This window comes from Phragmites australis, chromosome 1, assembly GCF_958298935.1.
Source record: "Phragmites australis chromosome 1, lpPhrAust1.1, whole genome shotgun sequence".
NCBI classification, from domain to species: domain Eukaryota; kingdom Viridiplantae; phylum Streptophyta; class Magnoliopsida; order Poales; family Poaceae; genus Phragmites; species Phragmites australis.
Window position 1 is genome coordinate 16,917,598 of NC_084921.1, and position 26,993 is coordinate 16,944,590.

The 26,993-nt window shown below is 42.7% G+C and overlaps 1 protein-coding gene across 1 annotated transcript; it reads left to right on the forward strand.

Moving 5' to 3' along the window:
* Positions 1–644: 644 nt before the first annotated feature.
* Positions 645–26,993, forward strand: LOC133931406 (uncharacterized). The gene is made up of 6 exons (XM_062378281.1): positions 645–1,225; positions 24,173–24,597; positions 25,007–25,059; positions 25,214–25,286; positions 25,376–25,468; positions 26,470–26,993. Exons 1-6 carry the CDS (start codon positions 645–647, stop codon positions 26,526–26,528), a joined length of 1,284 nt encoding a protein of 427 aa, XP_062234265.1. The 3' UTR covers positions 26,529–26,993.

Genomic DNA, 26,993 nt, shown 5'->3' on the forward strand with positions numbered 1-26,993 from the left:
TTTCAGGTCCAGCATTCGGAGCTATTGAGCTACCACGAAGCCATTCGTAAGGCCAAAAGGTTCTTCCAAGGAATTTCAGTGCGAAGCATACCCTACACGGACAACCACCAGGCATACACCCTAGCCAAGGCCGCCGCCAGAAGCGGGGTCCTCCCTTCGGGGGCCTTCTTTGAAGTCCTCCACAAGTTAGCAGTGGGTATTTCTGACGAGGCCGTCGCCATTATCCTACCCATCGAGCCTTCTGATTGGAGAGCCTCCCCCTTTCTCTTTCCTAAAGGGAACAGAGGAGTCTGATGACCCGATCGAGCTCTGTCATATTAAACAGCATACTAGGGGCTACCTCCTGATTGACGAAGCCCTTTACAAGACCAGAGCCTGTAGCCCCCTCCTCTGTTGTGTCACCAAGGAGCAGGGGGCCCACCTCTTAAGAGAGGTTCACGAGGGGCTCTATGGCAGCCACCTTGTGCCCCGCTCCCTCGCAGGCAAAGCGCTCCGCTAGGGGCTATATTGGCCTACTATCATGATCGATGCCAAGGAACTTATCCACACCTACCAAGGATGCTAGTGGATGGGATGTCGAAGCCATTGTCCTCCGACCCCCACTGCAGCCAATCACTCCCATCTGGCCCTTGGCACGCTAGGGGATGGACTTAATCAGGCCATTCCCTTGCGCTAAAGGGAGCCTCCGATATGCGGTCGTGGTTTTGGAGTACTTCTCCAAATGGATCGAGGTTGAGCCCCTCAGGGAAATCAATCCAAGAATGTCCAGAAATTCTTCTGGAAAAACTTCATATGCTGCTTGGGTGTCCCACTGCACCTTTGACTTACACCCTTTCTGGGAGTTCTGCGCCAACCTTGGCACCGAGATCTGCTTTCCCGTGGTTTGTCACCCACAATCCAATGGGGTGGTCAACTGCACCAATGGCAACATCCTCTATATGCTAAACCGATGTATCGTCGGCCTCGCTAAAATCCTATGGGTCGAAGAGCTCCCAAATGTGTTGTGGTTCCTCCACACTATGGTCACCCACCCCACCAGGTTTACTCCCTTCCGTCTCCTATTCAGCGACGAAGCCATGAATCTGGCAAAAATCAAGGGATGCTCCCTTTGGGTTCACTTGTTAGAGACTATCGGAGAAAGAGAAGTATCCCTCGACCTTGCAAAAGGCACTAGGCTTCATGCCATCCAGAACCTTGACCGCTACATCGCTAAAACCAAGGCTTGGTACAATTCTAAGGTCATGCCGCGAACCTTCAAACCTAGAGATCTAGTCCTCTGACGCGTACTGGCTCTGGGAAAACTCCAGAACAAATGGGAAGGCCCCTACCTCGTTCTCGCATCCAAAAGGCCAGGCTTCTATAGCTTGGCAAACAAGGACGAGGGCCCCCTTCACCACACATGGAATGTGGAATCACTCCGTAAATACTACGTGTAAAATAGGGGACAAACACAGACTTGCCAAGATATAAGTTAGGGGAAGAGCGTCTGGAACAAATACACACACACACACACACACACACACACACACACACACACACACACACACACACACACACATATATATATATATATATATATGTAAAGGCAACGAGAAAGGGGCTCACACACGAAGGGTACCCCTCCAAGCTACAAGTCTCACAAGCAACCCAAAAAAAGATTAAAAAACCTCGGCATGCCGACATGCTATGAGGCCCTAGGGCCGATGCAGGCGCTTCAAACACTGTGCCCCGCATTGGAGGTTGATGCAGTAGTGGGAACCGTCGGAAGAGGAGGACAAATCGGGGGACACCTCCTTTACCTCCTCCTCTTCCTCCTCTTCGTCAACCTCCTTCTCCAGGAGATCCCAGTCAATCTCCTCTTCATCATTAGAGGGATCGAGTTGATGCAAAGGGAGGCGATCCCCTCTACAATGACGGCAACATAATGGTGGCCGACTCCAGCCCGATGAGTAGGCCCTTGAGATCACCCACTCTCAGCAGTAGCACAGCCAACGGGATTGGCACCGGCGTTAATGGTGGTTCGCTCAGAGTGGAATGTGATGCCATACAAGAGAAAAGCTAGGTTGCAAGATGAAATCTTGTCCCACCCAAAGGCAACCAGGTCGCAAGGCATGGCACAGATTATAAAGCCAGGTTGCAATGACTCCCGTTCCACCTTGAGAGCACGCGACTACACAAAATGCCCCAGTTTTTCGCTCACACATCCCATCAAAGTTACTGCCTAAAGTACTTTGGACACATGCAAGGGAAACAGGCGCAAGACCCCAAGAATTAGACGGAGAAAATTCCCCTGGCGTAACCTCACCCTATGGCATGGTCACTAACGTACAGGGCCAATGATGAGTTGGCCCGTGCATTAGACAAATTCTGTTGGAGTCGGGCACACTGCCTTCATTGCACACCATCATGATGCTACACCAGAAAAGAGGAGAAGATCTCACCAAGCAGGGCTCTGAATAGCCCTGTCTCCATCGAGCCTTGTCGTGGCCATCAGCAAGGAGGCCCAACTCGTGAAAGGTACACCCACCTGTCGCCCCTTTTGAAGTTCAGCATCACCACTTACCTTCGACCCTTACATGGTGTACGAAAGCCCTTAGTTTGGCATGTGCTAACAATAGCGATCCGACCTAGCCATATCTTCTGCTACAATTAGCTATTTGCTAAAAACAGTAGACATCGAAATTACATTATATCTCTGCTCAAAATAATGCCACATACAGCATTCAAGGTCCTAAACCCTCCACCATCCAAAGGCATCAGCTTCGGTCGTGTCGAGGTCCTAAAACCCTCCGCCGCCCAAAGGCATTAGCCTTGGTTGCATCGAGGTCCTAAAACCTCTGCCACACAAAGGCATCAGCCCCGATCATGTCGAGCTCCTCAAACCAGCCTCAGCTGCATCGAGGTCTTAAAACCCTCCGCCACCTGAAGGCATCAGCCTTAGTCATGTTAAGGTCCTAAAACCCTCCACCACCTGAAGGCATCAGACTCGGTCGTATCGAGATCCTAAAACCCTCCGCCACTCAAAGACATCAGTCTAGATCACATCGAGGTCCTAAAACCCTCCACCACCCAAAGGCATCAACCTCAGTCACATCAAGGTCCTAAACCTCTGCCACCAAAAGGAATCAGCCTCGGTTGCATCGAGATCCTAAACCCTCCACTACCCAAAGGCATCAGCCTCGGTCACATAGAGATCATAAACCCTTCGCCACCTCGAAGACACCTAATACACCTAAATGTTCCTAATAATTGCACCCTTCAGCCGCTAACGACCACACAGTGCGAGGGGGATGGGAAGGGGGAAAACTTTTGGAGCATAGGTGTGAGTGAAGAAGAGGAATAAAGTCAACATATTACTTATTATTCATGTATCAAATGTATAGAAGTAACACTTGGAGATATGCCATTCGGTCAATCCATGCCTAACAAACGTGTTAAGCCATCACGTCTCCCCAAAGTACGACGAGATGAGGAGGTCTAGCCTGGGCTTCCGGAGCCATCGATCCCTCTGGAAGATCTATACCAGTGCATGGAGTTATGATGCTGGTACCCTAGGCGCGAAGGCCTGTTAAAAATGGAATCCCTCGAACCTGAGGAGCTAAGGGTTCCGCCTAGAAAGGTTACAAGTCGAAGGTTGTAAAATCCAGCTTTGTCTTCTCCTCTGCAACCTCCTCCGCATCCTCTTCCTTGACTCAGGCCATGATGTCCGCAAGGATGCCCGATGGCACCAGCCCGTTAGAGCCACAGGGGAGAACAAAACGCCAGGACTCTCTTGGGCCAGCAACCTCAAAGGCTGTCCATCACTTTTCTACCCCTACAAAACTTGATCCGACCTCCGAAGCAAAGCTAAAGGGTCTCCTAGCTCCTGCTTCACCAAGACATCAGCGGCCACCCCTAGGTCCAAACATCCATGGGAATCATGATGAAGGACAACGCACTCCCACTGTGAGAAGGATCGCGCAGGTCTAGAGGATCCAGATGTGTTGGGCCCTCCTCTGGAGGTGGCAGCCAGAGCATCGAGGACGTTTCCTATCGCTCCAATCACTGAACCTGAAGGCGCAAATCTTGCCCAAAGGTATCCCAACACAACACATAGATAAATGCACAAAGTTTGAGAGGGACATGGCCTCATCAAAGAGTGGAGGGTAAAATCATAATACATTAAAAAAAAGGAGTGAAGGACTAACACAATGAATCTTCAGCCTCCCACAAAAGAAGTAGAGAAACAAACAAAAAGCAAAGCTTACTGAGGACTACACCTCAAAAGGCCGATTCTGCGAAGTGTCGTCCATGTGCAGCGGTTGTCCCTACAAAGCGACATCCGAACGAGGAGGCCACCCAGGTGGTGGTAGTGCGCCAAAGGAGGCATCTGGGCTCAGAGCCTAAACTCCTGAACTTAGAGTCCCTCGGATGTTGGACTTCACAAGCTCTGACATGAAATGTAGTGTTGTAGGCCACCCATGCCTCGCCCATACTCCACGGTGGAAGCTGTCCAAGGCGACACGAATCTACGCAGAGGGTGCCTCGGGCCTCATTGATAGCCTCCACCACCACCCGGTGGGCTTTGATAGCCTCCTGGGTTGTGGCCTCTACGTGCTCCCATCGCACCATCTCCTCTAGCAAGGAAGCCTCTGCATGCTCCCATCGCACTGCCTCCTCCTTCAAGGAACCCTCTACCTGCTCCCTACGCGCTAACTCACCCTACAAATGACCCTCTGCCAAATCTGCATGCTTTGTGGCCTCCTCCAAAGGGCTTTGGAGCTCCACCACTTCCTCCCGTGATGTGCCTTGGGCTACCGCGAGGGTCTAGCACTACGAGCAACTCAGTGCCTTCGCTAGCAGTAGTTGCTACGAGATACAAGAAAGGATGGATGAGATAGTGGTCCGAGGGTCAGTGCTAAAAAGACCTACATCCTAAAATATACCAGCCAGGCCATCGCCTTTAGACGCGCTACCACCTCCTTTGGGGGCCTCCGAGCAAGAGATGATCTAATTTCTCCACTACTCAAGAGCGACGAGGCTGAAGCAAAAGTACTCAATGCCTCCGGGCGGAGGGTGATGTCGTCCGGGGTCAGAGTCTCGAAGCTCAAGCTCCTCCCAGAGAGCGCTGGGGCGCCCACCACGCAGGGCCCAGCTCCCCCTACACTGGCCACAAGGTCTAGGCCATGGCCCAGCACAAGACCCTGAGAAGTCAAAACCTATGCTTCCAGAGTGGCGGTAGGGAACACTGCCAGAATGGTCATCAAGCCCTACGAGGGTGCCGTGACCTCAGGAGTGGACATTGAGGCTCGCTCTGATTTGGTTGCCTTTGAATTCCAGAAGGAATACGAAGGTCAGGATCCTCAAGCACTGAAGCATTAAGATAACACGCGAGGGTCAGTAAAGGTCTTACATGCGCCTCCTAGAGCCACATCCGCATGGCCCATGACGTCCACATCGGCAAAGGGATCAAAAATATCCCACACCATCGAGTTTCCCACGGATGCCTAGCCCCCTCCTTAAATAAGAGGGGCCAAGGTCCCCCTACTGTCACCACCCCCGGACTAGGACTCATCCTCAGCAGTATTGCCTATGGACCGAACGTCTGCCACACACTTCTGGTGCTTTATCCTGCCTGACATGGCCTCATTTGTCTCAGTCGCCTAGTTGGCACACAAGCCTGTGGGACCAGGCGGAGTCCGAGTCTGGTGCAAAATTGTTGAAGTTGCAGAGCCCGTGGCGTGGCCATTCTTTTGCGCAGCCCGAGGCTCCGCTGGAGCAGGCCAATGTAGAGTTGTCGGTTCGAGGTGGGAGAAGATCCAGTTGTGTCGCTCCCAGGTCCCCACCAGCTCCATAGGCTCGTCCTGCTCCACGACGGAGGGTTGGCCTAGGAATTTCTCCACTATCCTGGTTGCTCGGTCCAACAGGAGGCAACTCTCTGAAAGAAAAAGGTGTCTCACATCTACGGATTTGAAGCTAAATAATGAAGAAGACTCACCAGAACTTTCAGTGGGCCTGGAATACATGTCCTACTTGCCATCCCCACCTTGTTCAAAGATGTGGTGCCAGCCCGCCTAAAGAGGCTAGATGCGCATCATCGTGAATTCCTCCGCGAGATCATGCATACTCATCTTTCGGGCCACCCTCCAAAGGAGCGCCACCCTCGAGATCAATTGATCCTCGAGGATAACCACCATTGGGGTTTGGATGTACTCAATGTCCCACTTGTTAGAGCGCAGGGGGATCCGAAGCTTACATCGTAATAAAACCACTCCTCCGTCCACCCAATGTACCACCAGTTATTAATGGCCTTCGCCAGGAATGCGTTTTGATATTCCAGCTGGAGCTAGAAGTTCACACTTCCAAAATAGAGAGCCTTCGTCTCCACGCCCTCCGTCTGAGGCTTTGACTGGCAGCTTGCTTCATGGGTAGAAGCAAATAGCTTCGCCCAACCTTCACAACCCTCCACCCACATGGCCCATTCAAATATGGCCAGGTGGGTGATGCCATTGGCTGAGAGTTGGGAAAGTTCCACGTAGAAGTGGTGGAGCACCCCTTCGAGAAGCGGTGAAGTCGGGAACTTGAGCCCCATGTCAAAGAAGCCATCAAAAACCACCACTTAATAACTCCACAGGGTCAGCATCACCTCTCCCATCGGAAGGTGAGCCACCGACCTAGAGGGGATCTTCCCCTCCTCAACCATCCAATCAAGAGCGGTCATGGCGATGATCGACTCCCCCAGCACACTGGTCTACCAAGGGTGCATCTTGCTTGCGTGGCAAAGTTCCCCGCTCGACGGCGGCCTAGGAAGCAGTGGGGGATCATGGCCCCCACGGCTCCCACCGACAAGGTGACCTGGTCCCTAGATGTCGCACAGCCCCCCGGTGGGGATCCAGCCCTACCGCGAGCGGTAGAACAAGTCATAACGACCTAGGAAATATAGCGGGGAGCGGTCAATGGTGATGGAGAGTGGAGGCACAGTGGTCAACGAGTGCATTGGCAAGAGCAGGGAATAAAGAGGCGAGAATATTAGATGAGGACGCCAACCAACCAAAACTCTTGCTTTTATCCACCCAAGGAGGAGTCATTGACGCCTCATGGCACGAGCACACGTCCTCCCTTGTCGCCATCCTACCTTGTCCCCGCTATCATGGGGAAGCAAAACCGCTATCCATGACCCTCCAATACCAACGCGTCACACATCCCACTACCACCTGGCCAGATGCAACTACATCACTAACCGCATGCTACATTTAATGTTCTGTCTCGCATGTGACATTAGGCATTCTGCCTAAACCATTGGACCGGTACTTCCCAACTCAAAACTGCTGGAGGGCTGAGGGCCCATGGCCAAGGAGCCAAGAATCACCGGAGGCCCGCTGAGATGACTGCACTACTGGCCATCCTCGCGAGGGCTGCTATTGGGGGTCACCATCAAGGACCTCTAACACCCCCTTGGCTGCTATTGGGGGTCACCATCAAGGACCTCTGACACCCCCTTGGCTCCGCCAGTCCAAGCCTAAGGACCATCAGGATCAGGACCCCTCTGAACCCCATGGCTCCGGACAGGTCCCGAAGGCCATGCCTTCGGGACCCTCCAGACCCCCGAAACCATCGGCCCTTTAGAAAGATTAACCATGAGAGTGCCGACAGGTTGCCCCCCACTTGCAGCGTAGTGACCGGCATTTAATACCAGTAAGTGGTGGCCGCCTGACATGATGGTGCAAGTGGTGGCGCCTAACATGCTGGTACAGTACGGTGCTGGAATAGACGACCAGCTACTAGAACAACCGCCTCACCAGCCATAGCAATGAATTATGGGGCTATCTCTATGCCATGTGGTATAGTAAAGAACTTGTATCTCTTCCAACATCATATGGGTATGTTTGTACATTTACACTCTGAATATCAGTATAAATATAGACTCTTGGTCACCATGCCATGAGGGGCAGATTTCCTTGAAGACTCATGGTGTTCTATCTATCTCCACTTCTCGTCCAAGCTTGAATCATTCTTGTGAATTGGCTATCACTGCAATTTGTTCATGGAAGATTTTCTTTCACCAACACGTGGTAACAGATAAATCCTCAATCAAGTGTGATTCTTAAGCAGAGAATCAATCATTAGCTTAGATGGTTAGTAGCGATGGTTGTACCTTTTACCTACCAGAGATCAAACTACAGGTTTGCTTCTTATGTGTCTCATTGAGGCAAAAATTTTGTTCAGTGGTAGGTGACGTACTCGTCGATAGTAAGATGCATGTGGTGACTTCGTCAATCTTAAAGCTACGTATCTCCAGTCTTTGGTATGTGTTATGTGAGTATGTGCGTGTGGTGGTATGAGTGTGTATATGTGTGTACGAGTTATACTGGTATTTCTAAATAAAAGTGTGATTCTTAAGCAGTGCTTTACTAAAGAAACCTCGAAAGCGTTGCTTTTGTAATGCAGTACTGAACTTAAGGGAAATGAATAGCTTTATCTGCTAAAAAAATGGAAGTAGGCTTACTTATCATTTTGGTCATAAAGTAAGAAAAATATTATATACGAGTAACATGCTAATAACAGTTAAACCCTAAATAAAATGTGAGTCTTAAGCACTATATTACTAGAGAAACCTCAATAATAGCTTGTAATGGTTTATGACGATGACCCAAAACAAGTATTATGCTACACTGACAGATGCTACGGAGCATAACAAAGGATTTATTGTCGGGTAAATAAGGAACTAAACGGATCGTAAATAACAACAAACTATAAAATTTGAAATGTACCCACATTATTGTATCTGTCTCCTTTTCTAGCTAAGCAACATCAGAAAGGAAGAACCAAATAATACGGGCGAAGGCAGCACTGCGCATGCATGCAGGTCGCTTTCCAATAGATGTCTTTTATGTACACTTAATTTGGAAGGACTATTCTCATACTACACCAAAACACCTTATCACCTTATCAGTATCGGTTCAAAATTATCATCAGTAATGAATTCTGAACCTACACTGATTACTCGGCACTGATAATCACTAACTATCAGTGCCGAGTATGGAACCGGCACTGAAAATCACTATCAGTGTCGGTTGGTAGTTTCAACCGGTACTGATAGTGGACTATGAGTGTCGGTTCGTGGCTCCAATCGGGACTGATAGTCCGTCTGAATTCAACATTTTTCGGACCAAAAAAAGTTTAAAAAAAATTTGCGACCAGAGGCACCCGACCACGTCCAATATTCGCAAAGTCACGTGATATTCGCTCGCATACGGCAACAAAGACTTGAACTCAAGATCTCACAGGATATGCGTACGTATGACCCCTCTAACCATCTCAACTATCGTCCGTTTGTGAGTATAATAGCAAAATAAATCCTTTTGAAATCTTCTGACCGAATATTTGAATAGCTATTTGGATATCTAAATGATTTTAAATAAAAAGTAATCAACTACAATGTTGTAGACCTCATCGAGACGTACAATTTTAATATAAAGTTTTTCCCATCCGACTTCAAGTGAAAAAGTTATGAATTTTTTAATATTAGCTATCATCGACAACTGCTACAACTTTGTTATAATTATTTAGGTATTTAAATGACTTCAAATTAAAAAGTTTTCAACTACAAAGTTGTAGATCTCATCGAGAGCTATAATTTTCATATAAAGTTTTTCCTCATCCAACTTCGTGTGAAAAATTTATGAATTTTTTAAGATGAGTTTTGACAGTAACAATTATCGGTGCCAGTTCGTGGCTAGAACCGACACTGATACTGATACAGTCACTATCAGTACCGGTTCGTGGCTGGAATGGACATTAATAGTGAGTATCAGTGCTGATTCTTATTTTCTTAGCTATTTTTTGTACGCGGGAGTTTAAGAACCGGCACTGATACGTCTTCAGTATCAATTACTATCGAACCGACGGTGATAAAATATTATATATATGATGTTCTGTATTAGTGTCATCTTTATATGTTGCTTTCTACTTTGGATTTGGGAATTCGATACAACACTTCTCCACGTGGATGAATGATGAACCAACTGCCGGGCGCCGGGCGCCGGCCGTCGGCCGTTTGACCGCTCCTGCTAATGTCGAACTACACAGCGATACAGTGTAACTACTTTCTAAGCAAATTTAGAGAATTATCCCTTTAGTGAAAACAAATGGCATTTTAGAACACACGTCATCAAATTATTTATTATGAGTAAATTTATCTTACCTCATTGTTTTGCATGATTTTATTGGGCTTTTGTTGAAAAATACATTATAATAAAATTGACGGTCAAATTATGTTTTTGATATATGTGAACATCCAAAACATTTCTTCTTCGTGGCTGGAAGTAGTATGAACTACAAAATACGATATTAGCAATTATTTTTTTTCATCAGACTCACCCATTTTATGACGCCTGGGTTGTTTTATATAGGTCATTTGTTATTACTATTAGTCTATTTTGACGTTTTCCAGATGTAGGTAAAAAATATTGGTCAAAATAGTTTGAATTCCACTCTATCAAGTTTTTTTAAAGAACGAATTAGTTTTCTTTATGTCAAACGAAAATTTGTCTTCATAACATCAAAAAAGATAGACGGTTTGGTAAAATACCACCAAGCTGTTCCAGTTTATTTTTATAACATTGAAAATTCGAATGGAAATGTTGGCCAAAGTCGATCATGATATTTCAATTGATGATATATCTAGCTATGCTTTATTTTCAATTTATGAGCTGACATGCTATGCTTTGATAGGTAAATATGCTCTATTTTCAATTGAGGATATATCTAGCTTTTTACCTCCTGTTGTTGCTAACCTTTTGTAGGAGTATGAGAATGTATTTTCAGCTAAGATACCCCTGTATGGCCATCTATTTGAGAGATATAACATCAAATTGATTTGATCATAGGAGAAACTTCACTAAACTGTGCTGCATATACGACCAATCTGGATGAGACTAAGGAAATTCAGTGATTAGTCTAAGATCTTTTTGACATTAGGTACGTACAAGAAAGCCTTAGTCATGGGTTTCCATTATTTTGGTTACTAAGAAAGATGGTAGTTGGCATATGTGTTTTATTTATAGAGCCATTAATAATATGATGTGGGGATGCCCTATCTTCCATAGGTAATATGATAAGTCAATTTGGTGGAGCTTCGACGTTTATGATCCAACGACTCCGATCAGAATAGATCAAGAACTCTCGTAACTACTACACCACTACTACATGGTTATCAACCGTGCCAAGATGCGGTTGACCTCGCCAAGAATTCTTTTCCTACCGGTGAATCGAGAACATAAGTAAGAACAAGTAGATACAATTTGAATATTGCTGATTATCAATAAATTACTCGAGTTGGGGTTCAACAAACCGATAAATGGTGAAACTATCTAAAATAGAATAATATAACCTAAACCTGAGTCTAAATTATGACGACTACTGTATATTTATAGGGGGTATGAGGAGGTCGACCTAGGGTTGTACAGTCATGGAAAGAGGCATACACAACCTGGACTCCGACCCCGACACGGTTACAAGACCCAACTAGGTCCAAAACCGTGGCGTTGCATCTTATTTCTTTGACTCTAACTAAACTATAACAAATATTTGGTCAAGTTCATATCCATTCGAAAGAGCTCAACATAAGCTTTCTAGAATGTCCAAGATCGCTTAAAACGAACTTCATATGAGAGAGTTGTGCCCGTTTTACTGACGTGTTGTCCTTAGACTCGACCACGACCATAACCACGACCACAACTAGAGCTTGGCCTTGAGTCCGAATAGACTTCGAGAGGTGACGTTTGGGTAAGGTTGTGGTGCTTCTCCTATTTTTCTAAGCAATAAAACATCCTCCTACTCCTCTTGAATTGGAGTCGTCCTCGACTTAAGCTCTTCTTCTGCTCCCAGGTAGGGCTTCAAATCATGGTGGTGGAGTGCATCGACCTCTGTTTGACCGTCGATCTGGGGATGACACATAGTAGAAAATAGTAGCTTTGCCCCCAATTTATTCTAAAGTGATCTCCAAAAGTGACTCAAAAACTTTGTGTCACGATCCGAGACGATAGTATTGGGCACTCCATATAGTAGAACAATTTTCTAAAAAATAAATCAGCTATGTTTGTAGCATCATCGCTCTTATAACAAGATATAAAATGTGCTATTTTAGAAAATCTATCCACAACTACAAATATGTTATCCCTCCCCCTCATTGTCCAAGGCAGTCCTAAAACAAAATCTATAGAAATATTCTCCCATGGTACACTAGGAACAGGAAAAGGCATATAAAGACCATGTGAATTTAAGCGAGACTTAGCTTTGCTGCAAGTGGTACAACGTAAAATGTAACGCTCAACTTCACGTCTCATCTTTGGCCAAAATAAGTGGATGGTCAACACATCTTCAGTCTTCTTTGCTCTAAAATGTGCCATCAATCCTCCTTCATGCGTCTCCTGTTACAACAAAAGACGAACGAAGCTAGCTGGAATGCATAGCTTATTAGCACGATACAGCAACCATTCATTCAACACATATTTATTCTATGTTTTCCCTTCTTTACAATGTTCAAGCACTTTTTTAAAGTCTAAATCAGCAACATATAAAATTTTAATAGTCTCTAAACCAAAAATCTTATGATCAAGTTGAGATAACATGGTATAATACCTAGAAAGCGCATCAGCAATCACATTGTTATTTCTTTTCTTATGCTTTATGACATATGGAAAAGACTCAATCAATTCAACCCATTTAGCATATCGTTTATTCAATTTAGCTTGATTCCTAATATATTTCAGTGATTCATGATCAGAATGTGTAACAAATTCTTTTGGCCATAGATAATATTGCTAAGTTTCAAGCACACGAACTAAAACATACAATTCTTTATCATAGTTAGAATAATTCAGACTTGGCTCATTTAATTTCTCGCTGAAATAAGCAACAGGTTTACCTTCTTGAATTAACACACCTCCAATTCCAATCCTGCTAGCATGACACTCTAGATCAAAGGTCTTACCAAAATTAGAGAGTTGGAGTAAATGAGCATAGGTAAGTTTCTCTTTCAACAACTTGAATGTTTTTCTTGTGCAGGTCCCCATTTGAAAACCACTTCTTTCTTCGTCAATTCATTCAATAGGGCAGCAATGGTGCTGAAATTCCGCACAAAACACTGATAGAAACCCGCAAGACCATAAAAACTTCTCACTTGAGTAACAGTCTCAAGGGTTGGCCAACTCTTTATAACTTTGATTTTTGCTTCATCCACTTCTATTCCCTGTGGAGTAATAATATAGCCAAAAAAAGAGACTCGATCTGTGCAAAGATGCACTTTTCGAGGTTATCGGACAAAAGTGCATCTCTCAAAGCATTAAAAACAGCACGTAGATGATCAAAGTGTGACTCATGTGACTTGCTATAAATCAAGATATCATCAAAGTATACCACCACAAATCTTCCAAGGAAAACACGTAAAACTTCGTTCATAATCGCATGAAAGTACTAGGTGCATTAGTTAACCTAAAAGATACAAGCCAAACTTAGTTTTAAACGCAGTTTTCCATTCATCTCCAAGTTTCATTCTAATCTGGTGGTAGCCACTTCGCAAGTCAATTTTAGTGAAAATTATAGAACCACTCAACTCATCAAGCATGTCATCTAGTCTAGGAATAGGATGACGATATCTTATAGTAATATCGTTGATGGATCTACAATCAACACACATGCACCAACTACCGTCTTTCTTAGAAACAAAAAGAACAGGAACAACACAAGGACTAAGGCTTTCTCGTACGTACCCACGATCCAAAAGGTCTTGAACTTGTCGCTGAATTTCCTTACTCTCTTCTGGGTTGGTCCTATATGCAGCATGGTTTGGCAAAATTACTCCTGGAATAAAATCAATTTGTTATCCTATTCCTTGAATTGGTGGTAATCCTGGAGGTTCTTCAGCTAGAAAAACATCTACAAACTCCTGCAAAAAGTTAGCAACAACAGGAGTCAAAGAGCTAGATATATCATCGAGTGAAACAAAAGCATCTTAGCAACAGCAGGATTCAAAGAGCTAGATATATCATCGAGTGAAACAAAAGTATGTCTGCATATCAAAGCATAGCATGGTAGCTCATTGTCATAAATTTCAGCAAAGTCAGATTTTGTAGCAAACATAATATATTATTTCAATTTAATTCTATCGGACTTAGAAGTTGTTGTCACCTTCTCCTTTTTGGGTGGAAAATTTTGTTTTGCTACTTGCTGATTTTCATATTCATGCTTATGCTCTTTTCTCTTATTTTCAGTTATCTCTTTTTCACATTTCATAATTTCAACAGGGGTTAAAGGTAGAAAGGTTATTTTCTTTCCTTTATACATAAGGGTGTACTTATTACTTCTACCATGATGTGTTGCATCTGTATCAAACTCCGATGGTTGACCTAGCAAAAGAGAGCATGCTTGCATAGGTACTACATCAAAATCAGCACAATCATGGTATAAACCAATAGAAAAATGCACCCTAGCCATTTGCATTACTTTCACCTTATCACTGTTGTTGAACCATTGAATATGGTAAGGGTGAGGATGAGTTCTTATCGGCAAGGCAAGCTTCTTGATTAAATCTGAACTTACCAAATTGTTGCAGCTCCCTACATCAATAATGACGCGAACACGGTAATCCTTGACTACGAGGAACATCTGAAATAGATTGTGGCGTTGTAGTTGTTCCGCTTGCTCTATTTTAGTGCTTAACACTCGCTGCACAATGATGTTCCTATAATTCTCTGTGGCAGCAGCATTGAATTCTTCCTCGTGGTCAATATATGTCTCATGTTCGTCCTCTTCACCTGCAAGGTTAGCTGCCAGAGCATATTCATCCTCAACGTCACTAGCACTTACATATTGTCCTCTGTTGCAATGTACGCTCGCTGATTTGGGCAATCCTTCATGAATGTGCCCATTCCCTTACATCGGTGGTAAATAATCCCAGTCATGCAACCAGTTGAAGCAACCAAAAAAGAGTTCTTCACTGGAGTCTGCACACTAGCAGATTTGCTTACCTTGAGAGCATGTAATGGTGTCGAGGGTACTGCTAAACGCGCCATACTCGAGAAGGGGGCAGCAGACTGTGAAGCTAAATGTGGGGCTATTTTGTCCTGATCTGATGTTGATTTTGAAGTAGTCGAGTTTCCAAAATTGTTCTTTAATTCTTTTTCTACCAAACATGCAAGTTGGAACAACCTAGTAATGCTATCATATTCTTTGTAATTGACTATGTTCTGAGTTTCATGCCTTAACCCTCCATAAAAGTGTGTAATTGCAGCCTCTTCATCCTCAATAATATCACAGCGCAGCATGCTAATTTCTAGCTCCTGATAATACTCTTCTACAGAATTATCACCTTGGTTTAACTGTTGTAGTTTCTTACGCAAATCATATTTAAAAGAAGGTGAAACAAATCTATTACGCATAGCAACCTTTAAAGCATTTCATGTAGTAGTGCTAATCTATCAATGCATACCCTATTCCACTAGAAGATTGTAAAATTTTTAAATTCACTAGTGGCTTTCATAACTCTATACACTTCAGGAACTAAATGAGCATTAAACTTTTGTTCTACCATCATCTCTCAATCTAAACACCTTTCAGCATCATAAGCATCATCAAAATATGGTATAGTAAACTTAACCTTAGCAAATGGATCATCATTAATACATGGGTTATATTGCTAAAAATTATTACCTCTTATACCTTAACGGTTGAAGTTCAATCGGTTCCTTTGTCATTCATCAAAGGCTTCATGTTCTTTCCTCAAAATTTCATCATCCACGATGGACTACTCTTGTTCATGAGCTGCACTATGAGGATCCATTTGACCATTGTTCGGTGGCAAATTAACCAGTCGATCAAAGCGTGTATTGAGCATTGCAATGCTTTCATTGAGTCACTGCAATGCGATATTAGTTCCTGCAATCTTCTTGTCAATGTTGTCATTAATAGTTTGTCGATGATCATCCAACAATAATGTAAGTTATTCCCTCAACACACTCTTTCACATCCGATATTTCACCTGCCATGTTTAGTAGCAAACAAAAGACAACAAAAGATATTATCCCCATTGACTACTAGGTGGTGAAAAGTGAAGTGGAGTCACACACTCTCAAGCGTCTTATCATGCTCTTGCAAGTGTTCTTACCAATCACAGCAGTTGGCACAACCGATGGCTAATTCGTGATACCTTATCGGGTGCGAGTGAGGTAGTTGCAAGGGAAGAAACTATTCTGATCAAGAGAAGGTGTAGCTTAGACAGGCAGTATTTAATAGTAAGGAATAGCAATAATTGAAATCAGGTTAGCAAAGCTTAATAAGAGTCCACAGTACTCATCATAGTTGTTGGCCCGAACATGTTCCTAGAACTAGCTCAAGCAAGCCGAAAACTATAACAGACACAAGCACAATAGAACAAAATTTGCAATGCAGACTATTTTTTTTTAATTCTCTCTCTCTCTCTCTCTCTCTCTCTCTCTCTTTGAAACTCTTTGCTTCTTGCTTTTTTTTACAAATGTGACACAAACTCAAAACTCTTCTATTGACTTTTCTAATACCAGTGAGGTACGTGGGTCACAAACTTTTTCTGAAGAGCAAGGGTATAAAGGTAATAAAAAGATACTCTCTCTCTCTCTCTCTGAACTTTGGCTATCTCTGTTTCGGCTATGGTGGTCGAATTTGAGAAGGTGGGCGACTCCGACTAAGTGGTCGCGGCGACTAGATGACCGGACCCCAAGGGGGTGGTTTGAACCCGAGTAGGTGGTCGGAGTGACTACTTGGCTATAGCACACAAGGACTCGACGCTAGAAAAATAGGACACGATGACTTGATCAGCAACAAAGACACCGACGATGGACTCGAACTCAACAACGCGAAAACTGAAAACAAAATTGTGAAGGGCACAAAGTGGTTTGGACAACGGAATAACTATGATTTAAATATTTTTGTGGGGCAATTTTCTGGACTCTAGGTAATGAAACAAAACTAAACAAAGGGGATAACCGATACTACCTAACAGGCAACCGAAGCTCTAATACCACTTGATGCGGGGATTCCCGATCTTTCGTAGGTAATATGATAAGTCGATTTAGTTGAGCTTCGACGTTGATGATCCAAAGGATCCGATCAGAACAGATCAAGAACCCTCATAACCACTACACCACTACTCCATGGTTATCAACCATACCAAGACGCGGTTGACCTCACCAAGAAGGATTTCCTTGCCAGCAAATCAAGAATACAAGCAAGAAAAAGTAGATGCAATCTGAATATTGCTGATTACCAATGAAGTACTTAAGTTGGGGTTCAACAAACTGATAAATGGCGAAACTATCTAAAACAGAATAATCTAAGCTAAACCGAAGCCTAAATTATGACGACTACTGTATATTTATAGGGGGATATGAAGATGTCGACCTAGAGTTGTGCCATCGTGGAAAGAGACGTACACAACCTGGACTTCAATCCCGACACGATTACAAGACCCAACTAGGTCCAAAATGATAGTTCAGCACCTTATTTCTTTGACTCTGACTAAACTATAAGAAATATTTGGTCGAGCTCATACCTATTCGAAAGGGTTCATCGTAAGCTTTCCAGAATGTCCAAGATCGTCTAAAACGGACTTCGTATGAGTGAGTTATACCCATTTTACTAACGTGTTGTCTTGATGCTTGACCATAACTTCAACTACGATCACAACAAGAACTCAGCCTCGAGTCCAAGTAGACTTGGCCTTTGAGGGGTGACGTCCGGGTAAAGTTGTGGTACTTCTCCCACATTCCTAAGCAATAAAATATCATAAGAATTTAGTAGTAATCCATCCATAGAAGTATAAACTGCGAGAAATGAGTTTGTCTGGTGGTCTAATTGTCGTGCACATGCTCTTGTAATTGGACCTTGTATGATTTGAGGATTATTGATGGTATTGATCGTATCTGAAGGAGCCATAGGCTCATCATAATATTACTATAAGATGTCATTATCCTATCTCTAGGCTAGATGACATGCTTGATGAGTTGAGTGGTTCTATAATTTTCACTAAAATTGATTTATGAAGTGGATACCACCTTATTAGAATAAAACTTGGAGATGAATGGAAGACTACATTTAAAACTAAGTTTAGCTTGTATGAGTGGTTAGTAATATCTTTTGGGTTAACTAATGCACATAGTACTTTCATATGATTGATGAATGAAATTTTACATCCTTTCATTAGCAATTTTGTGATGGTTTAGTCTGATGATATCTTGATTTATATCGAGTCACATGACCTACACTTTGATTATTTATGTGTTGTTTTAAAGCTTTGAGAGATGCACATTTGTTTGGTAACCTCAAAAAGTGCACATTTTGCATGGATAGAGTCTCTTTTCTTGGTTATGTTGTTACTCCATATGAAATAGAGGTGGATGAAGCAAAAATTAAAGCCATAAAGAGCTGATCAACCCCTAAGACTGTCACATATGTGTGAAGCTTTTATGGCCTTGTGGGATTCTATCACTGTGGGATTTCAGCATCATTGCTGCCCCCTTGAATGAGTTGACAAAGAAATGAGTGGTTTTCAAATGGGGACCTGCACAAGAAAAAGCCTTTAAGTTGTTGAAAGAGAAGCTCACCCACGCTCAATTGCTCCAACTAATGGATTTCGGTAAGACTTTTGAGTTAGAGTGTGATGCTAGTGTGATTAGAATTGAAGGCTTGCTAATTCAAGAAGGTAAGCCAGTTGCATATTTTAGCGAGAAATTAAGTGGGCTAAGTCTAAATTATCCTACCTATGATAAATAATTGTATGTTTTAGTTTGTGTGCTTGAAACTTGGCAACATTATCTATGGTATAAAGAATTTGTTATACATTCTGATCATGAATCATTGAAATATATTATGAGAAGGTAAATTGAATAAACGACATGCAAAATGGGTAGAATTTATTGAGTCATTTTCATATGTTATAAAACATAAGAAAGATGATTTAGTTTGGTTGCATCTGAGAAAGGATAGGTTTACATAATTAAGAAAATCAAAGTTAATGCCTAGAGTTGATGGACCATTTAAGATAATCAATAAAGTAAATGATAATGCATATAAATTGGATCTACCTGCGGATTTTGGGGTTAGTTCCATGTTTAAGATTTCAGATTTGAAGTCATACATGTGAGAAGAAGATGAGCTTGAGTCAAGGACGACTACAATTCAAGAGGGGAAGGATGATGAGGACATCAATCCTTCGGATACGTACAATACTAATAATCCTCAAGAGTTACAAGGGTCTATTACAAGAGCATGTGTGCTATAATTTAACCACAATGTGAGCTCATTACTCGATGTTCATACTTTCTTGGTAAAGGATGTCATGCTACTAAATTCTTATGATGTTTTGTTTCTTAGGAATATGGGAGAGGCACCACAACATCATCTGGGTGTCACCCCTCGAAGGCCAAGTCTAATTGAACTCGAAGTTGTTCTCAAGTCGGACTCCAAATTCGGTTCGGATTCTGCGGATAGTATGTCAATAAAATGGCATAACTTTCGCATATAGAGTCCAATTGATGCGTTCTTGTAGGTGCTAGAAAGCTTACGATGATCCCGTTCCAACGGATCTAGTCCCACTCTTAGATTTCTTAGAAATCAATTAGAGTCGATAAAATAAGGTGTTGTGTTACCGTTTTGGGTCATGTTGGGCCTTGTAAGCGTGTTGAGTCCAAGTCCAGGTTGTGTGCGCTCCTCCCCATGGCCGCACAACCTTAGGTCGATCTCCTCACGTCTCCCTTATATATATTCCATAGTCATCATAGTTTAGACTCGGGTTCTGCTTAGATTATTCTATTTTAAATAGTTTGCCACTTGTTCGGTTTGTGGAAGCTAAACTCGAGTTCATTATTGGTAATTAGCAATATTCATATTGCATCTACCATGTTCTTACTTGTGTTCTCGATTCACTTGCAGGAAAGTCTTATTGGCAAGGTCAACCGCGTTCAAGAGGGGCACCTACACATACCTTTCGAGAGGGTGAGCAACGGGCGTGCGTTGCACACAGGGCATGCCATAGAGGAGGAGTGACCAAAGTCAGCACGGTCATCCACTCCTTATTGTCACACCGCCATCTGCGGCTAAACTCGCATTCGATGTTCCGAGTGAGGCCAACGAGTTGCCCTCAACACAGATCCAGTCGAGGTTGCCACAATTCCATGTAAGCACGAGGTGTGATGAGAGGGAGAGAAGGGGAATCAGGGGAGGTAGAGGCGACCGAAAGTTGAGTGTGGGAATCAAACTCTCAGCCTGGACAATGTACTAGGGTTCAGAGGATGTAGGGCTCCTTGGGCCATAAAGTTGGATTGAATACTAATCGATCCCAAAATCCCATAATTTCAGCGCTGAAAAAATCCAAATAAAGATTACACATGAAATACGCACACATGCGGTTTATAGGAATTGAATTCATGACCTCTCGCCTTTTGCGAAGCCTCTTACTTTCTCAACTATCACTATTTGCTAAGAGAATGGGATTTGTTTTTTCCTTTTGACTGTTATTGTCTAAATTTTTTTATAATTATTTGGGTACCAAAATGACTTCTAATGAAAAAGTGTTTATTATAAAGTTATAGATCTTGTTGAGATCTACAATTTTGTATAAATAATTGTTTCGCCCGGCTCAGCATGAATATTTTATGAATTTCTAAATATCTCACTAAAAACAAGCAAACCAACATATTTTAGTGGGTTTTTATTTGGAACCGACTGTATTAGTCTAATTATTCCAGTCAGCTTGTGGCATAGACCGACTGTAATGTATTAAAATTGATTCTTACTAGAAATTGATTGTAGTATGCTATTATTATAGTTGGTTCTTGGCTCGATGAATAATTTCAGTCGATTTGAGCACTGGAACCGACTGTTATAGCTTTATTATAGTCGGTTTCAATAATCTGACAGTAATCTGCCCCTTCAAAAAATATATTTCTGTAGCAGTGTACATTTTGAATCAGAGGAAGCATATAGCTATGGTATCAAACCTCAGAAGGTTCAAACAGTGGAAAGACAAGCAGATCTTAGCAATGTAGGTTTGTAGGATAACCGATAGGAGTCATAATTACATAAAAATTTGATGAACCTTTCTACGGTCCTTGAAAAGTACCAAATTATAACTTGAGTTTGGTACCTGAGGTACCAAAATTTAGTACTGGAGTACCAATTTTTAGTACCTCAAGTTATAATCAGTGATACGTCTTAATACATCTCTAAGAATAGACAAAAAAAAAAAGTTCAGATTTGATCGGTGCAATTTTAATTACGCCATGAATAATGCATGCATCAAGCTAACTACTTCTAATCAGTGGTGTTAACAAGCTCAATTAAGCAGCACCCATAATCCAACTCAATATCAGCATGTGAACTAGCTAGCTTGATCATGACTTGATGTGGATGTCACTCAATAATTGGTTAAAATCAAAATTAAGACAGTCTGTGCCTGCACATGCTTGTCGTTCGTCAGCTGCCGAGCATTGGATGGCCTGCAGACGGCTAGGGCTAGAATTTTCACATGGGGGGAACTATTTTCTTTTTTGAAGGCCTGCAAGCCCTCTTTCGGAAGATTAGATTAGATGCATGCATGTACATGGACGTGTCACATGCTCTTAATTATTTGATTATTTGATGCTGCACCAGGCGAACACGGTTGGTGCATGCTTGTTAATTAGTATTGTGTTAGGTATGACCGGCTGCAGTTGCTTGATATCATATGTACTATTTGAGCTTATCTTGATTAGATCTACGTTTAGGACGACAAACTTGTTAAAAGACAAATTTGAACTTTTTCGTTATCAAACTATTGTTGGGTGTTAAGTGGTATTCAATGTGAATTCTGTATTGGAATATACAAAATACTGTGGAAATATCCTTGCAATCCAAAGTGGTATTAAGTCTTACTAATACTTTGGTTATTGCTAAAGCTATGCTCTTTGCGCACTAAAAGGTATACTGTCAAACTATCACGAACCATAATAAAATGGAACCAGAAGTTGGGAGCTCCTGTCTGCTGCCGGTCACTACCTAATGAACACCTTTCAAAAATTTGCTAGGTTTTCAACAATTGTCGATTATGTTTCAAAAAAATATTGACAGGTTCTAAAAATGAAAAGGGGTAGACAGTCCGTTGGAAATATTCACATTATTATAATATTACCATATTCTACTCGGAGGCATGTTTCATAATTATTTACTGATGTAAAATAATTTACCGTTAGCAACAGGCTATGAAACAAAATAAATATCAAGAACGACATGGACTCACAGTCTGATCGATGGAGAAAAATATTTGATGCAGTTATGAGTTGCAGCCGCAATCATCAACGAGGCAGCATACGTGCAGTTGTGCTACCCAAAAACCTTATTATCACCTCTTGTGCAGGCTTCACGACATCAACGGTTTGAAGATATCGCTCACCCCCAACCTTAGTGCACGCCAAGCACAGAGCCAGTGAGATCCAGCAGCTCGTCGCACACAACACATATCACCAAAAGGTAGAAGATGGAAGGATGAAAGTATTATGTGGGGTTTTTCTCCTGTGCACAACCTGGACGTCTCTAATTAGTCCTTTATCAGGAAAATTGATTGCCCTCATAAACCATTTTTCCTGTAATGACGTCTCACTAATTGCCAGTCAATAATAACTTATCAATTAACTCTAAATAATGGCATTGATTGTGTATTAATCATTCTCTAGCCATTTAAATCAAACAAAATACGTTGGTGGCAAAAATATTACGTTAACTTAGAACCACGCTATGGTCGTAAATCGTAAGTCACACGATTTTACACACCAAAAATATGTGAATATGTGTGTGCATGCGAAAATATTACGTTAACTTAGAACCACGCTATGGTCGCAAATCGTAAGTCACACGATTTTACACACCAAAAATATGTGAATATGTGTGTGCATGCGTATGTATCTATAGCGAGAACTCACTCTCTCTTTGTTTCTGTGTTTCAAGTAAAAGAGGGAGATCCACTATTTATATTGGTGTATACCACTTTACACCAGTAGAATGATACTAAACCACCAGTACTTTTTTAATTTGGATTTCCTGAATGAGTCTCGTACTCATGGGCCACATTCCAACAAAGTCAAGGTGGGGCCCATTGTTTGTTTTGAAAAGAGAGGGGTGATAGGTTTCTAGTTGCAAGGAGTTTCAACGAAGCAAGAGATGGATGATTAGAAACAAGGGCTTGTACACGAATGTGTGAGTTATTACGACCTCTCAGTAAATTATGGATTTCGGTGAAATTGTTGCCAGGATTTTTAAAACCGTTGAAATAGTTTTCAGAAATTGTTGAACTAGTTTTTAGAAACCGTTGACATGTTTTCGAAAATATTGATGATGTTCAGTGTTCACTGGATGATTATCAGGCGAAAAATAACCGGACAGAGACTCCCAAGAATACGGGCCACTTTATTAAACCCAAAAGAAAAGGAGAAGTCTGGGTCGATGGTTACAGTTGTAGTCCATGACGAGGCCCAACCGAAGACGTACTTGAGCCCATGGTCGGTCGCACCGCTCCAAATTCATTTTTGGCACGTTCCGTTCTTGGTGCCTGCCGGCCTGCGTCGTCATCGATGCGGCTACCTGCCAGGAGCGCCTCAATCAAAATCGAACCAAATCTTGGACCTCGAGACCGTGCCAAGCAAACGCAGATGCAGGTATCGGCCGGCAGGCAGAGAGGAAGATGCCCTCGGCGAGGGTGCAACAACTCCAGCAAATTAAAATCGTTATCCTACGCACATGCGATCATAGTTACCAGATGATTAGATTCGCACCGTCTTTATAAACCGAATGATTACCCATTAAATTTAAATTTAAAATTTAAAAAAATAAAAATTTAACAAAATTTAACCGATTTCTACCGAATTCTATTAAATTACTGTATGATTATCACGGCAACCGCGATTACCGCTGCGGAACGGTTTTTGAAAGTAAAACGCATTTGTAAATCTTGCATGCGCCACCACCTAGCTTCTGCTGTACCCATGCATCTATCCATCCATCCATCCTGCAACCAACCTGTGATCCTTCCGAGGCTGAGCTCAGCCCCTCCAATGCCAGGCGACTGAGGCAAAGGCACCATCCACTTCACATGATCTCATTATCACACACTTTCGGGCTGAGCCCCTGCTAGGCTGCTACTGACTGAGTACTTCTCTCTGAATAGTTGCGCTGCACATGCCGCTGCTCTTGACTCTTGTCTTCCTCGCCTTCTCTTTCTTTCCCTTGTGCAGCTCCTCACATGGCTACAATGGCAGTGCCAGCAAGAGCAAGGCGTCCTATCCCCCAGTTGTCCCTGCACAAGCTTCAGCAGCAGCTCATCTTCACTATTCTTCTTCTCCTCCCTGAGCTTGCACTGCTACGCAGGGGCAGTGGGTTACAGTGAGCAGGAAGGCGACCGGGTGGGGTTTCTCCCCGCGCAGCCGAGGAGCCCTCCGGTGTCGCAGTTCTCAGGGTACGTCACCGTGAACGAGCACAATGGCAGGGCGCTCTTCGACTGGTTCTTCGAGGCCCAGGCGTCGCCCTGGCAGAAGCCTCTCCTGCTCTGGCTCAATAGAGGTTGCTACTTATTCTCTTTTTCTTTTTTAATAGCTTGGCCATACGGAATGAATGACATGGCAAAAGAATTAGTAGTGTTCTTTGTGTCTGGTTCACTCTTTAGTATTTTGTGCTGCAGCTCAAGTGAAGCAGAGTAGCGGTGTTTTTGTTCTGTCCTTTTGTTGATTGGTTTCTTCCATTTCATGTATGATTTATGTGGAGCTTCGCTTAATGAACTGCTCAATTATTTTTTTCTTGTTCTATGTCAAGGTTTAGCATGTAGAAATATTCTTGTTCTCCTTGCAGTTAACAATATGGGCTATCTTTTCCTGCTACTCTGTCTGCATTCTTCAAGAAAAAAAATAATGTAGTGTCATTTTCCCCCACCATTACTTGAATATGGAGCTACTTCTGAGTTGGGACCTCTCAGGGTCACCAGATACGGAGCAGGGCTTGACTTCAACAAGTTTGCGTGGAACAGAGGTGCCTGCGACAACTTTTTGCTTTAAGCTCACTGCAATTTCTTCAAGCAAAGGCCTGATAATTGCTGTATCTTGGATTGTTCTTGCCAGAGGCCAACTTGCTGTTCTTTTTTTCTTTTTCTTTTTTGCGACTGACCAACTTGCTGTTCTTGGAGTTTCCTCTTGGGGTTTGCTTCTCCTACACCTACACATCCTCCGATCTCACCAAACTGGATGACGCTTTCGTAGGTAATTTCAGTACTTTTTAGGGAGTTTGTGTTTGGTTCATCACTGTTTGAAAATATTTAACATGTGTGTGGCGTCATTTCATTTTGTAGCTGAGGATGCGTACAAGTTCGTAGTAAATTGGTTCATGAGGTTCCCGCAGTACAAGGACGGTGAATTTTATATCTCCGGAGAGAGCTACGCAGGTTAAGTAATTCTTGACATGAACAGGATAGTTGTTATCTGATCCTCAATAAAGAAAATGTGTTGTCTGATTCTCACAAAACAAAAGATAATTGTTCTCAAGACCTTGTTGTCTAGTGTTAGTTAAAGCGGCAAACCATCAAATACTAGAATTTCAGTATGCTTTGTCTATACCGATCAAAATCAGGAAACCATTCTGACGTTGAAAGTTCAGGCTATACATGTCTATTCGAATTCCAAATTTTGATCTCTCCTAATTAGCTTTGTGTATTTTATAACCATAAATAATAAGAATGTCGATTAATTCAAAGATAGCTGGATAAGGTAATGTAAGTATAAATTTGAAAGAGGGGAATATTGGAATAATCTCAGCTTGATTATTCATGTTAAGCACTAAGCTTATATAGTACAAATGTATAGAGGATTATCTCTCAAAAATACACAAGATTAAACTGAGTTTATCTCTAAATCAGATTAATTAGTTGGGTTGTTGCCGGACTCCAACAACCCAAATAGCCGAGCGCCGGGCACGTCCCAGACGCGCTACAGTCACGGTGGGCGCTGGAGCACAGGCGGCGGGTATCCAGGACTCCAGTAGAGATATTCCAACGAAATTGTTTAAGCATATAAAGGATAAGCTGGACAGCTATTATTACAACACTGATGCTGGCCTCCTAAATGTCTTCCGGCTCAGAAAATGGTATTGATGGGTACAACTGTACTGTGTATATGTTATCATAACAGAACAAAGTGTCTGAAAACAAGAAAAATAATCCACGTAATTAAAGACAAAACAACTAGTTTTGGGTGACATCTCATTTTCCAAAATAAAAAACTTCACTACTGCAGGTTTCAGATTCCTTCCTTTTTATTTAAAGAAAAAAGAGTTTCAGGTTCCTTCATGCCGGATCACGCTGGTCGAAGGAGCCTAAACAAGTTGCTTTTTAGAATGGCTATGGAATTACTGGCATGTCCACTCAAGAAGAATTTTGAATTGATGCAGGTCACTATGTGCCACAGCTTGCTGAACTCGTGATGAACAGGTTGAATTTCAGAAATTGAAGCCACCAACATTTTCAATAATGTTTCTACTTCGGAGATTGGCCCAGGTTCGGTAGGGGTAGATGAGTGATGGAGGGTCTTTGAGGCTGCTGGCCCGTTTGTTGGAGCAAGAGTTCGTCTTGCCCTAACAAGTACGGCGAAAATTTCTTTTAAGGAGAAGACTCAAGTTTGGAGACAAAGTTTAAGAGAAAGGAACATCACGAATGTATTGATGGTAGAAAAATGGATCGCTCTGGGAGGAGTATCACAACGTAACTTGTGTGTTTTCACCTTTGTGTCTTTTTTTGTTGTCTTGCACGTCCCCTGCCCAGAGGATCGTGGCCTCCTATTTATAGGCCATGCGTAGCTTGGCATACAAGTTATCATAATGTACAAATATCTGGGATATGACCGAATTACTAGGCCTTATCCCGGATAACTACTTTCTACCTGATCGGTGGAGATAAATATCCATTGTGGTAACTA

Excerpts from the sequence above, each read along its gene's own strand:
- LOC133931406 (XM_062378281.1), top strand. The coding sequence starts at position 645 with ATGGACTTAATCAGGCCATTCCCTTGCGCTAAAGGGAGCCTCCGATAT. Across the intron at positions 25,060-25,213 it reads CAAGTTTGCGTGGAACAGAG|TTTCCTCTTGGGGTTTGCTT; the intron begins GTGCCTGCGACA and ends CTGTTCTTGGAG. Across the intron at positions 25,469-26,469 it reads CTCCGGAGAGAGCTACGCAG|GTCACTATGTGCCACAGCTT; the intron begins GTTAAGTAATTC and ends GAATTGATGCAG.